At 35.0% G+C, this 15255-nt stretch overlaps 1 protein-coding gene across 4 annotated transcripts in view; it reads left to right on the forward strand.

The window, feature by feature from the left end:
* Nucleotides 1-15255, forward strand: part of PLEKHG1 (pleckstrin homology and RhoGEF domain containing G1) — a 113480-nt gene that overhangs the window by 19174 nt on the left and 79051 nt on the right. For all 4 annotated transcript variants that reach the window (XM_060692277.2, XM_060692278.2, XM_087887443.1 and 1 more), the window contains one exon: nt 11621-11695. In XM_060692277.2, the coding sequence (XP_060548260.2) occupies nt 11621-11695 (75 nt within the window). The remainder of the gene's footprint in view (nt 1-11620; nt 11696-15255) is intronic.

Genomic DNA, 15255 nt, shown 5'->3' on the forward strand with positions numbered 1-15255 from the left:
GGTATCCCCATGGTCACATGATCAAAATTCAGATGCTTAGCAACTGACTCGTATTTATGACAGTTGCATAACGGGGTTGTGTGATTACCTTTTGCAGCCTTCTGACAAGCAAAGTCAATGGGGAAATCAATTTCATCTAACAACTGTGTCACTAACTTACCAACTGCATTGATTAACTTAAAAACTGTGGCAAAAAAAAGTCGTAAAATGGGAGGAAATTAACCAATGTTTCATTTAGCAAGAGAAATTTTGGGCTCAGTTGTGGTCGTAAGTTGAGGACTACCTGTATTGGTGATTGATACATCCATGATTGTCATCAGTGATTGACTTTGAAACATTGCAAATACAATTACAAATGATAGATGTTTATTGTTTTGTCATCCCAGGTTAATTATAAAAATATTCTAAAAATCTCTGAAGTAATTATAGCTGCATAATAGCATATGTTTTAATACTAGACCTGTGAAGCTGTTATATATATACACACACACACACACACACACATATATTAGAAAAGCTGTTGAGCTTAGACAGTTCTAATATTAGACACCATATGCTATTTAGATGTGCTCAGAGCCACTTCAGAAGTTCAGCACCAGGAGAAGTTACTAACTTTTAAATTAAACTATGGTTTGACATTAAATGAATGAGAATTGAATTTCAAAACTTTCCACTTCTTTCTCCTATTGTACAACTGAAAGGAAAATATAAGGAGGCTTTGGTTTTATTTCTAACTACCTTAGCTTAGTGTTATAACTGAGCACTTGCTTTGCATATGAAAAATCTCAGTCACAAATATCTCTAGCAATAAAAGGATTTTCTCTGAAGTCCTAGGATCACTACTAAGCTGAATCACTTGTGCTTCTAAATCCAACATTGTAGATTTTAACTTTCATAATTCATAACTTGAATGTTATTTTATCAGATGCTGAAGATAATAGTGTGCATCTGACTAGATTTTTTTTAAAAGCAGAGGTGTATAAAAGAAGATTGAGGTGATTATTATATAGGGGGTGGATCGAGGCATTATTTTGGTAAATGCAGGTTCTTAGGTTTTCTCAGTTCATCAGCTACATAGGGAGGTAGATTCAGAGGGGGCGGGACTTCATTTCCCTAGGATAAAATAAGGAAAATAATAATAATAATAATTTTTTTCCCAGTAACAGTTGGATTTTCAGATTTGGATGAAACGTACAACAACTATGGAAGAAAGAAGGGAAGAAAGTTGACTGTAGCAAAGCATGGCAGCTATTCTGATATTATTGTTACAGTATATTGAAGTGTAACTTGAGAAGATCGGGATGAGGAATCTTTGACCTTCCATGTATTGTTGGATTCCATCTCCCAGCCAGCCTGGTGGGAATACAGTAGTTGAACAGCATCAGATTCTCCTTCCTACTCTGGGAAAGAGTCTTGATACGCCAAGTGATACGTTTTGTCAAGTAAGGCATATCTTCCTTCAAAAATCGTAGTCTTAGGAACCTCAGGTTGAAAGTCTCTTGGCTATATAAGAGCTGTGGTGGTGCAGTGGTTAGAATGCAGTACTGCAGGCTACTTCTGCTGACTGTCGGTTGCCTGCAATTTGGCAGTTTGAATCTCACCAGGTTCAAGGTTGACTCGGCCTTCCATCCTTCCGAGGTGGGTAAAATGAGGACCCATGTTGTTGGGGACAATATGCTGACTCTGTAAAATGCTTAGAGAGGGCTGTAAAGCACTGTGAAGTGATATATAAGTCTAAGTGCTATTGCTATATGGGTGCCATAACTCAATGATCATTCTTTTGAAGGCAGTTCTCATAATGAGGATATGAATGTGTAGCTGGACTCTGTCATTTAGGAGTGGGTGCAAAAATGGAACTTTGGACTTGTGCCTTTGCAAATACATTCTCAGGTATTTGAACTGTGTATTGGTTAAGCAGTATTAAATATGTAAATTTTTTGAATGTTCATGATATGGAAATACTGAATAAGCTAGCAAGAGCCAAACCATTTGGACTTTCATGAAAAAAAATATAGGTTTTTGTCACTGTGGCATTTTATTGATTTGTAGGGGAGGTGTCCATATATCTCAGTCCACCGGGTCTGAAAAATGGAGGTTGTTTTCATCATAGCAGATGATTAGAGGCTTCTACATAGGGCAAGCCTGGGAAAATGACAGTTTTAGGCTGAATGATAGCCTTCTATACTGTAGTCCATTACTGTGGTTCTTAATAAGTTGCAGATTCAGCAGAAAGTGTCCACAAGCTATAATTGCTTTGGAGACTGAACTCTGTTGATTTTTTAGTATGTATAAGCATCTATCGTCCTTCTGAAGCACGCTGATACAGATAGACATATTGGTCCTGCTGACTTCAAGCACAGAAACAATTACATTTATTACTGCCTTTGGAAGCCTAACTACATGCATGTTTAAAAATAGTTTTTAAAAATCTTTATAGTAGTAGAGATGAAATGGTCTAAAGTGGAAAATTATAGCATATACTTATTCTTAAAATAATACTTCTATCTAACTGGATTGTATTACTTTACTACTGAACATGGAATAAAGATTTATACATTCACTCATTAACTAGCATTAGTTAATATTGTGACATATTGCGCATCTTTCTGGAAAGAGCAGCTTGTTGTTTGTTGCTTAGTCATTTATGAGAGCAATTTTGGAAGAAAATGAGACTTTATATATGTGTCTGGCAATGTGTTCACAGCCCTCTGTCTGCAACGTTTCTTTTCCCCAGTTGAGGGCTTGACTGAAGCTCTTATTCTTGCTGACCAAATTTTAATTGCATTATTGTGTGCATGATTCATAAATGTTTAAGAGAAGTGTCTTGGCAGAAGTACATGGATTGTTTACTAATATAGTGTGCATTAAATAATGTGCCTACATTTGTCCATTGTTCAGCTAGGCTTTGAACAGAAATAATGCATCTGTGAACTTTCTGGAAAATATTGATTCCCTGTTAATAGAGCACTAAGAAGAACTCAGATCGTCATGTGATAAAAAGTGTTGGGTCAGTCTACAGTAGTACGGATCATGTAAAATGTGACATTTTGTGGTAATGTAAAAATTTTTCCAGACTGCTGTGAGTTGTGGCACATTCAGTTTAATTACTGGAGCATTGCTTCGTCATTTTCAGATGTGCAAACCTTCAGAAGTCTGTAGTGATTCTCAGTCATCCAGGTCATGATTGTCCCAAAGGTGCTTTTTCAAGAAGCAAGTGGACTTTCTTGTTTGTTTTTTTTTTTGAAGACATTTCACTTCTCATCCAAGAAGCTTCTTCAGCTCAGACAGGATAGTGGGTACAAACCTTCAGAAGTCTTCTCAAATAATGTGCCATGTTCAGGTAGCTATAAAGTAGCCCTGATTTTAAAAAAAACACCAAAATCTTAGATTAGGAAGCTGTTTTTCTTAACTACTTGAGGCTCTGTTACTTCCAACAAGGCCCTCTGCCATGTATTACCCTCCAGCAATATATTATTTTATTTGAACTAGCCTATCTTAAATGCAAAATATATTTTTTAAGCACCCTAGAACCCAAAACATTTCCAAATGCTTGAAACAATTAATTTTTCAGGGCCAGAAATCTAAAAATACATTTACGGCAGAACAGTTTCAAAAACTGATTAGGGATATATAGCAATATTTGTGATAAGAACTTGCATGGAATTTGTAGAAAGATACGTTCTGTACGGCCCATTTTTTGTAACCATTTCCAGCTTGAAGGCAGGATATCCTTACGCCAGTGGCGATACATCATACTTTTTGAATACATGCTCTGTGTCACACTGACCTGGTTAACATTTATTCTTGTAAAAAAAATTATCCAATGAGCCTGACTGTTGCTTTTAATCCATTCTTTATGTATCATGGAATGATTCAAGCAACCAATGGTTATCTTTTGCGCTTTGGTTGATGTGATTTCACCTTATCAGTGGGAAAAGATCTGTATAATTCGAGTGTACATAATAGTTCATACCGTTTCTTAAATTGCCTTTGGACTGACAAAGAATCAAGACATTGGATTACTCACTGTACCACTGAATGTTACCTCCATTTTTCTTATTAAAAAAAGGTGGTATGAGGTTGAAGACCAACAATTGTACTTGAAATTAATCTTTTCATAGATCAACCAATAACTATCAAATTCATTAATGTCACTGACCAGGGATCTTTACACAGATCATTATCACGATATGGTAAGTTATTGTTTTCAGATGAGCCAGCTGGAAATAGTGACATTAACAGAAAATTTATTTAAGATTGAACATGTAGACCCTCTAACAAATTCCCCTGCAATGAAGGAAATGAAAGGTTAGAAGCCCAGTCCTTAGAAACCTGTTGTCATATCTTTTACCTACCTTCATAATTCAGAGCCAGTTCAAGACATTTTGCTGCCAGAGGCGATGGCAGCAAAATGGTGCCATCATTGGTGATGACCCTTCCTCACCGAATAAACAGATGTTAATAGAGAACATTGTAGCTTTCTTCAGAACTGACTGAAAGATGGCATCTATCATTGTATCTTAAGTATCAAATTAATCAAGGAGTACAGGATAAGTTATAAAGTATATCTACAGCTCTGCTTGAGATCACAACTCTTTCCAGTGACAAGGCTGACCTGATAGTATCCTCACTATTTTATCAATTGTAAGCTCACCAAACATAAAGGAAATGAACTGCTCTGTTATGCAAAACAGGTTATAAGTTTATGGAGATTCTCAGTCATCCAGGTCATGGTTGTCCCAAAGGTACTTTTTCAAGAGGCAACTGGACTTTCTGGTTTTTCTTTTTCTTCTTTTTTTTATTGAAAAGTTTTACAAAGAAAAATTTCCCCCCCAGTTCCCTCCCCACCACCCCCACACCCCTTCCCCCCTCCCATCCCCCCTTCCCCCCCAGACTTCCCAGAGCAAAATACAGGGTATTTCTATTAACAATCATATGCTAAATATGACTTTCTGGTTTTTCTTTGAAGACATTTCACTTCTAATCCAAGAAGCTTCTTCAGCTCTGACAGGATGATGGGTCCTTCCATTCCCCACCATCCAGTCAGAGCTGAAGAAACTTAGAACATAGAATCATAGGGCTGGAAGGGATCTTTGAGGTCTTCTAGTCCAACCCCCTGCTCGAGCTTCATGGATGAGAAGTGAAATGTCTTCAAAGAAAAACCAGAAAATCCAGTTGCCTCTTGAAAACGCACCTTTGGGAAAAACAGGTTATAGTTTCTCCATTATTTTCTGGTTCTCAATGTACAATCAGTTGCTTAGCAACCATTCAAAATTCTGACTGGGATACTTGCAACCTGGTTCTGAAGTACCAACAGTCACCCACCGCCAGTCATATTGCTACACGTCAGGCACTTGGCAACTGGCCTGCATTTATTGTCGTGTTCTGTGGTCACATGACCACATTTTACAACATGTTTGCTGAAACCTGGTTAATAGCAAACAATTGGTTCAATGAACATCCACAGCAGTCACTTTATGACTGTGGCATTTGCTTAATGACTGTCACAAAAACAGTTATCATATCAGGCATGGTCACATGAACTATCTGTTTTATGACCATATGTAATGGGCAGGTTTACAATCAGGATTCTTACAATAACTACCCAATGATAAGTGGTTTCTGGAATCAGATTATTGACTGACCAAGGCTTATAATACACCTCTGCACTGTTCATGACATTATCGGCCCTTCTGAAAACATATATGTTATTTGTTACACCTCTTATATATTTTGAGTGTCTTCTTCCCTGAGTACAAAAACAACTTGGAGAAAGTAATTTATGATAGAAAGTGAAATAAGAGAGAAAATCTGTCTATCTTTCTTATTGCAAATTTTTTTTAAAAAAACTTACCTCTGGCTACATTTAATGCCTAATTCAGCTTGGTGGTTATACCTTACACATGAACAAATGATGTTCATTTGTTTTTATTTTTTTACATGCATATTTGCTTTTTCATTTTCTATTGTGTCACTTTTCTTATGCAGCTCACCATGTGCCATCAAGATTGGCCCATGCTGTCAAGAGTGTGTTTGTCTGGTGGTCTCTAGATAGTAGATCATATCTGGCATAGATTAGTATGAGGATGCTTGGATTAAAAACTAGCTTTTGGTTGTGCTTGTGGTCTAATGAATGAAAATTAATAAAAACTGGCTGCCGATGTCATTATGGAATGCTGTCTGTGGCATGGATATGGTTAAGGCTTGGAAATACATCTACACTTTCTCTATTTTATTAAAACGCATTATGTGAAAGATATGATTGACATGGCAATGATGGATTGATGTCTGCAACATATGGAAGATTGTGACATGGAATTTAATATGAATAAATAGTAAAGAATGCAACTGTTTGAATACACTGAAAGGGAAAAGAAGGAGGATATAATAGATGTTAATGAAAGTGGTTCTGTTTTGAATTAATACAATCCAGGGGAGCAATTACTCCATTTGGTTTTGATATGTGTTTAAACCCAAGTCATACATACAGTATATACACATGTAAAGTGAAAAAATATACACCTAAAAGAAGGTTATTGTTTATTGTGAAAAGTTGAAAAGGATTAATGAAAGATGCAAAGGTGCTGAAGGGCCATTTTTTGATAATGTCAAGAATAGGTCATACGAAAATATGAAAAGTATGGAGTTATGGCAGTGGGAAGTATGAAAAAAGTTGCTAGATGAGATAATGAAGTGAAGGGCTGTGGATGAGAAAAACACAGATTTGCTGCAAAAACTAATGCATACAAATAGCTGCAGAGAATGTAATTAAAATGAAGAAAATGCAGTGATTTTGATGGAAATAAAAATTTGTTTTAGAAGGAAGTGAAGCTGTAAACCAGGACACAGTGTGGATGTAGCTTGTTTATAGGGTGGTTCTGTGACTTGTTTAACTTCTGTATAAGTCTCCATATGTATCTGATTATTGAAAGAATGTTGCTATTGTTCCATGCAAAAGGAAAGCAAGAATGATTGCAAATGCTAAAGGGAGATTAAGTTGTTAAGTGTCTATTAGAAAGTGTTTTGCAGAATTCTGATCAAAATCATAAGACAATGAGCAAAATTGAGGAAGTGGGGAACAAATTTTGGTTCTATTTAGAAGGTAACTGAGAAATGTATTAACACAAACATGAACTTTCCTTTTTCCTTATTTATTCATTGATTTAAAGAAATGCAAAGTGATGTGAATGCAGGGGTGCTATTCAGCAGGTTCTGAAAGGTTCTGGAGAACTGGTAGCAGAAATTTTGAGTAGTTTGGAGAACCGGAAAATACCACCTCTGGCTGGCCCCAGAGTGGGGTGGGAATGGAGATTTTGATGTATCCTTCCCCTGGAGTAGGGTGGGAATGGAGAGTTTGCAGTATCCTTTCCCTGCCATGCCCACCAAACCATGCCCACCAAGCCACACCACGGCCACCACGCCATGCCCACAGAACCGGTAGTAAAAAAAATTGAATTCCACCACTCTGAAAAATTCAGTGTTTTGCATGAATAGAGGGCTGCTTGCTTAATGTAATAGGAGTAATATATAACAGAAGTGAAACGTCTGAGAATAAATGGAATGTTTACATAATAGTTCTTCACTGATTAGTTATGGATAAATGTGTAAGGAATGTTTGTGATGATGTGGGTGATATATTGGTTGTGGACGAGAATGTTAAACTTTAGTACTCTCTATTCATTCATTGAGTAAAGGAAGGAAAAATGGTACAGGCTGAAGAATATAGAGCACGCCTGTAAAACTGGCGGCCTGCGGGCCGGATATGGCCCATGCAGGCCACACCCTCCCCAGCTCTGCAAAGGTAAAAAACATCCTGATACGTCGCGATATGGCCAGCGATGCAATCGGGTTTGACACGCCTGATATAGAGGGATATAGTTGATCACATCTTCAGAAAGAAAGAGGTGAAAAATTAAAATATGGCAATGTAAAAATGTAGCAAACTTAAGTTTTCATTCTTGTAGTTTAGTTTAGTTTAGTTTAGTTTATTTGATTTGTATACCGCCCTACTCCCGAAGGACTCAGGGCGGTGAACAGCCAACAATAAAATACATAAATACACAAAATTTAAAAACCCGATAAAATCAAATTAAATTATTTGGCCCAGACAAATTAAAATACCCCAATAATTTAAAAACAGATTAAAATTTACATATTTAAAAAGGGAAGAGATTAGGCCAAGCCCGCTTGATGGAATAAAAAGGTCTTCACAGCACGGCGGAAGGAGCGCAGACTACACTATCTTTAAGAGATGCATAGTAATGGTATTGATGTAATTTAGTTTTTGAATTCTTTGGCTTACTATTTATTACCAATGGTCTTTATTTAATGACCACTGTCATTCACTGACCATTTGAACTTGTGATGGTCCTGAACTTACAACCCATCCTTGAAGTTCTTGCTTTTGCATTATCCCTGGAGTCACATTCTAGTGATGCAGGTGCTTGGCAACTGGCTTGCAGTTACAACACTGTAAAATGCCAATCACATGACTGCCATTTGCAACCTTCACTGCTGGCTTCTGATAAGCAGAATCAATGGGGAAACTGGCAGGAGTTTGCAAATGGTGACCATGTTACATCAAGTTTAACGACAGTGTGGGATTTGCTCAACGGTGGCAGCCAGAAGTGCTGTTGCCTAGCAGTGCAGTCACGTGACAACACATTCCATGACTCTGTTGCTTAGCAATGGAAATTCCAGCCCCAATTGCCATAGTTAACCAAGGACTACTTATACTCCATTTTTTCTCTGCATAAAGTTGCTTATCTTGAAAGGAAATATATATACCATGTACTAAAATGATGTGTGATCTGGATTCATTCTAGCCACGAAGCCCTATGACATGATATCAATAAAAATCACAAATATCTGAAAAATATCCAAGTTTTATTTGGAATTAAACCCTTCCGTTCCTGTAATGTGCATCAACTCTCAATTATCAGCATGTAGCAAAAGCAATATATCCAGCACTGCACACAATTAGTATTGTATTCAGTGGTTGTATTTGGAAACCGTAATAATGATAGTAGAGATATATGTCTAAAAATATGACAGGGCAGAACCCATTTAAGTTCAAAACATAATGAACTACTGTGTAGAATATAAAATGTTAATTCCTTCTGAAAATGTTACATGATTTGAGTCTAGTTCCTTTTTGTTGAATTTATAGAATGTATGTGATTGTCACCGTTGATACCATTTTCTCCCTTTTTACTAGGTGGCTCCAGCTAAATGATTTTATCATTTTAAAAAAATTACTTTGTGTAACAGTTTTTCAGTTGCAATTTTAAAACCACAGCATATGAAGATGCATAAGATAAAATTATGACAGCTACGTTGCTTATTTCAGTTGCGTAACTAGACATGTCTGGTCATTGTAGTCAAAATGGATTTGTTTATTTTATTTTATTTTATTTTATTTTATTATTTTATTTTATTTTATTTTATTTTATTTATTTTATTTATTTTATTTTATTTTATTTTATTTTATTTTATTATTTTATTTTATTTTATTTTATTTTATTTTATTTTATTTTATTTTATTTTATTTTATTTTATTATTTTATTTTATTTTATTTTATTTTATTTTATTTTATTATTTTATTTTATTTCTATACCGCCCTTCTCCCGAAGGACTCAGGGCGGAGTGCAGCCTGATTAAAAGCACAAAGACAGACAAAATTTAAAAATTATTAAAATTATTAAATGATAGGCCCAATTATAAAACCCCAAATTTAAAATCCTATATTTAAAACCAATTAAAATCTTTACATTGATAGCCCAGCCTGGCGGAACAACAAGGTTTTGAGAGCACAGCGAAATACACGTTAATACATTGTTAATGCTCTTAAATCCATTTTATGTTATGAATACTGCTGAAGTTCAGAGATCAGCACTGTGGAAGCTTAGACCGTTGGTCTTTTTATGAGTATATGATCGAGTATGGTTTACAGGATTTTCAGCCTGTGTTTCTACCCCTTAGATAACAGAGAACTGATCCATTTTCTTTTACCTTTGGCCAAAATCATTCTTGTCCAAGCAGATTTCTGCCTCTTTTAATATTTTCCCTCTTTTTTTGTGTCCTTATAAATTCTCTCCCTTGTCTATAATATGTTCTGAGAATTTAGGAGGTTGTAGGAGCAAATTGCTCTATTTATTCACCTTTTGTGGACCTGTTTCCATCAATGAAACGCGTTAATTGGATGCCATCCTTTCATTTGTATCTGTTTCTTGTACATTTATTTGTTCAATAACACTACATTATTAATATATGTAAAATAATGGTAAGGATAGTGTTCCCGAACAGTTCTTCTTCCCTTTAAATAGGCGTGGAACATGTAATGTCTGGGAGTGATCCAGGTTAATGTATCAGCAGTGTGATTGTTTACCCAGTGTAATTCTAAATCAAATACAGTATTGTTGATTTGTATTCTGATAGTCTCCTAGACTTCAGCTTTTCAGTAAGCTGTCTCAATTGTGTTGTGAGTGCCTGTAGTAACACGATGCTTTCATCACTCAGTTGTGTTTACTCAGGAAGGATAAATTAATTGAATACTGGACAAAGTGTTACTTGACATTGCTTTAACATTTATTTAAGCTTAATATTGGAAGTTGGCAAGAGTGAAAATGAAGTACGAAGGGTTCATGACACTTAAAGGCCACTTAACTTTTTAAAAGGCTCATATTCAGTTTTCTCCACTGTCAAAATGCACAAATTATGTATTATGAGGGCTAGGGCCATTAGATGAAACTAGTAATGGTCAGGGAAATTAGACTTGTCAGAAGTCTTTCAGGATTTGTTGAGATGTACAAAGGAATTTTACATAGGCATTTAAAAGGAAATTGTTAGTATTCCTATAAATTTATTGTGTTGTTTTGGTTTGACTTGTATTAATGTTAAAGCAATAGGGAGCAAGTGGAATAGTTACAAGTGTGAGACAAATATAGTGAAGTCATGGGAGGCAGCCATTTTAGGGTTTATTTATTAAATTTATATGTTGCCCACTTCACTGTTCAGGGTGACTCTGGAAGGTTTACAATAGGCATTTATAGGCACAGGATTTCTGGGTTCAGCCTTGTTGCCTACTTATCTTGCCCCACGAGTTCAACAAAATTTATCATCCACTAATGGTTCCTGAATTTTTGCTGCAATAGTTGGTGGCTGTCCATATTTCTGTAATCTAAATACGGTAACTCAAAAGCAGGGCCCCAGATAGGAGCCCCTGTGGAAGAGAATTGAGGAAGGCAGGAGTAAACCAGTGAGGAAAAAGATATTACTTACTCTTCCTCCTCCTCCTCCTTCCCTCCTTGGGAAAAGAGAACGGGCATTCTCATCTGCAAAAATCTGAATGAGCACTTGATTTTAGAAGGCCAGATATGGCGATCCATCTTTTTCCTTTTTCCCATTCACCCTCCTGAAGTTGCTGAAGAGGAGCCCTTAATGCCTAGGTATTGTTGCTATCATAGGTGAACCCTGTTTGAGATGTTTGACTGGAGGCCCTGAGCACTACACTTATAGGTTATAACCTAAACTTTAACAAAGAAAAAAAAAGAGTATTATTTTGTTTAGCTGTACTGGCTTCAACATGAAAACTTTCTTTTTTTTTGAAATGTCCTTCAGGTGTCACTGAACGTTTTTCAGCTGAGATGCCAGATAAAACACCAGAGAATAAAGAAACTTTAACCAAGAATGAAGGTCAGTATTGTTTTGTTTTCCTCTTGAATAATCCTATCCAGGTTTTTTAAAGGACAGATAACATCCCTGTTTGTAAATGTAGTTGAAACATATAATCCTTGTCACATTTCTTTGATCAAGGTTACTTTGTAGACTTAGAACTGCAAAGTTTCCATGAAAGAATAGCAATAGAAGAAGATAATTCAACCAAATACTAGTTGGCTAAGGACATACTAACGTCTAATCTTCACTATATGAGAGAGGGGTAGTTATGATATTGTAATGATGCATATTTATACATTTTTGGCATCAGAGCCATATTTTTAGGTGATCCAATTTTATACCAATCACAGTTAATTCAAAAGAGTTCAATCCCACAGAAGTGGATTAGAGTAGCAAACTGAACAACAGTGGAGGCATTATAGAATAATTGTTTATCTATTTTTCAAAACTGAGTTTTGAAAACCAAATATAATAAAATAATTGGAAAAAATATTTTTACAAGGTTAATCTAAAATTTGTGATATCACCATCTTCTAAAAGATGGTGATATACAGTCATAACAAAGAATAGAATTCAAAATATTTAGATGGTACATACAATTATGGTGTTTAATTTATAGTCTGCTTTGTTGTTATATTATTCTTACCTTATCATACCTAATGCTAATGTTCATGAGCCATTGTAATTTGGCTATCCTGCCAGGTATAAGTATAGATCTTTCTGAAGGAAGATGCTGTGTCTGCAACCACTCTCTGCAAAGTGATGAGTTTCAGGTATAAATTATTTGTCAACTTAAAACCACTTAGTCTTCCTAAAAATGTCATATAGTACACCTTTTCTTCTCTTAGATCATTTTTTAAAAAAATGATATAACTGACTGAAATAGGAGAGCTTAATAAAATGAGTAACCAACTGACCCTTTTTTAAGTTTGTTTGTTTTAAAATTAAGCTTTGAGTAATTTATTTAACTGTGCTCTTTTACATTACCTCTTTTACCTTGAAAAACTATTGAAAGATAAGCAGGACTTTAGGCAAGGCATTTTTGGGACAAGGTACTTAAAAATATTTCCGAGAAGAATGAGAATGTAAATTACTCATATATTATGGTGATAGTTCTGTAGAAGTCTGACTGTTATCATGAACTTTACTTAATTGTTGTCCAATAATTGCAGTCATCCTTCTATTCCCTTTGCTGCCATCTTTATCATATTGTGAAAATATGACAAGCATAAATTTGTCCTCAGATTCCATAACATTCCCAAGTCTCGCATTCTGCAGATACAGATCCCAGAATTCTAGGACCTATATTATTTGGAAAATCACTTTTTTATGCGCTTATAATGTATTTCCTAAAATTACCATGTTTCCCCAAAAATAAGACCGGGTCTTATACTAATTTTTGATCCAAAAGACGCATGTGTCTGTGTGGCTGCCGATCTTAACTGGGGCATATTTTTGGAGTAGGGCTAATATTACTAGCTTCCTGAAAAGTCATGCTAGGGCTTATTTTCTGGTTGGGTCTTATTTTCAGGGAAACATGGCATTACTTTCAAATGCTTGAAAGAATAGTTGGGGAATCACTTAGAAAAAATTCAGCGTCTAAGGTTTTTTCTTCTTCTGTCTAGGAAAATTATTTGGAAAATTGAAGGGTAGAAGAATATGTCCAGCCATTTAACTTTTTCAGTAATTTTTTGCTGCTAAATATTTAAACTAGAGAGGTATTGCAGAATTTGTTTTTTCCCCCTAAATATTATAAATTTACTTTTTAAAATTCAGACAAAAAAATGGTCCTAGGTTCTCCACATACACTATGACTAATGAAAATAAAATAGCTTCGAACCACAACTTGAATTGCTTGTTTCTACTAAGCATAGACAAATTTAATCACAATTTAAGGTTTAGATTACATTGTGATTAATAACTACAGGAAACAGAAATATTCAGTCTCTTCCCAAAGGTTCTTTTTTGAAAAGGCAACTGGACTTTTTTTTTTCTTTGAAAATGTTTCCCTTCTCATCCATGAAGCCTCTTCAGAACAAAAAAGCACCTTTGGGACCACCGAAACCTAGATAATTGGGAATCTCCATACACATCCAGTCTTTTCCTTACAGCAGAAGATGGAGGAGTGTGTAAGTGTATGTAAATTCAAGGCTTATGATGTTCTTATAACATGAAATCATGACCTTACAACTGTATATGAACCAACACTGAAGTTTTATTCATTGGCTAGGCTTACACACCATTTTCAGCAGTGGTTTATTTTTACTGTGGTTTATTGAACAAAAGATCATAGTGACCTTTTCAATCATTACTATAAGCCATGAACAATGATCTACAAATCACAATAGATGGCTTTAAACATTAAATTGAGCTGAAATGAAACAAACCTCTTTGTGACTTAGTATGTTCTGTGACTCTGGCTATTGCTTCAGCAGATAATTTATGGCAGTTTTGTAATCAGTTTTGAAGAAAGTGAATTTCATTTCTTAAAGCTACATCTAACTCCATGACCAAAAAATACCATTTTAAAGAATGTTCTGGTTTATACTCTTTTTACCCAATCATGCAGGTTAAAATTTTCAGTGAACAACAGCAAAACAAATAGAATTAGTTAAAAGATAAGCCTTAAGTTGAGGGTTTTTAGATGGGGCATATTGTTTTTCTCCTGCCTTCCCACATAAAATCCTTTTGATCAATAAGAATAATCCATAATTCTTAACTTAGTTTATTATATCCCTTCAGAAGTGAAATGCACACATGAAGCATAAGTAGGAAATGTTTTAGAGAAATCCATATACCCAGTCTCTGGCATATGAGACACCTTATGTGAGTCTTCAAGGGATCGTAAATGGATAAAAACAAGACTTGATTTACTCCAGTCCTTCTTAACATAAAATATACTCAATTTAGCTAGAGTTCTGGGATTTCTCTTCACTAGAATCTCCCCCCTTTTTAAATATTGGCTGGTTGTTTCACATGCTCATACATAAATACAATCCAACGGTAATAATGATGGCTACTTTTTTTAAAAAAATCCTATTTCTTTAATCACCTTAGCAATTAGTTTATAACATTCTGTCCAAATTAAAAAGTAAGCTATGTATAAGGCTAAATGAAACTTAAGGTAAAGGTTCCCCTTTCACATATGCGCTAGTCGTTCCCGACTCTAGGGAACTTAATGAATGAATGAAACTTTAAAGAAAAATTAAGGCCTTGTTCAATTTTAACATTGATTCATTGTGTAAATAATGAATTAAATCCAGACCATACAGAATCATATTGCCTATTCTGGAAGTACAAATCAAACTTGAAGACTGAAATTTAATTAATTTTGGATCGAAATCCCAAGCATTCTTCCATCACTATCTAATCATCTTATGTAATTAGTAATCCTTATTCTGAAAAATTGCCTTTCACATATTCTAGAAAATGCAAGTTATTGAATGGAGTAAAAGCTCAATTACTAAGCAAGTTAAATTATAACAGAATGTGCAAATATTAAAATCTAGATTTTTTTTTAAAAAGTTTAGTTTTCAGCATTCTATCATAAATTTGCACACAAGATCCTCAAAGTTGGA

The sequence above is a fragment of the Pantherophis guttatus genome, chromosome 1 (assembly GCF_059756535.1).
Source record: "Pantherophis guttatus breed Tessera chromosome 1, ASM5975653v1, whole genome shotgun sequence".
Classification (NCBI taxonomy): Eukaryota; Metazoa; Chordata; class Lepidosauria; order Squamata; family Colubridae; genus Pantherophis; species Pantherophis guttatus.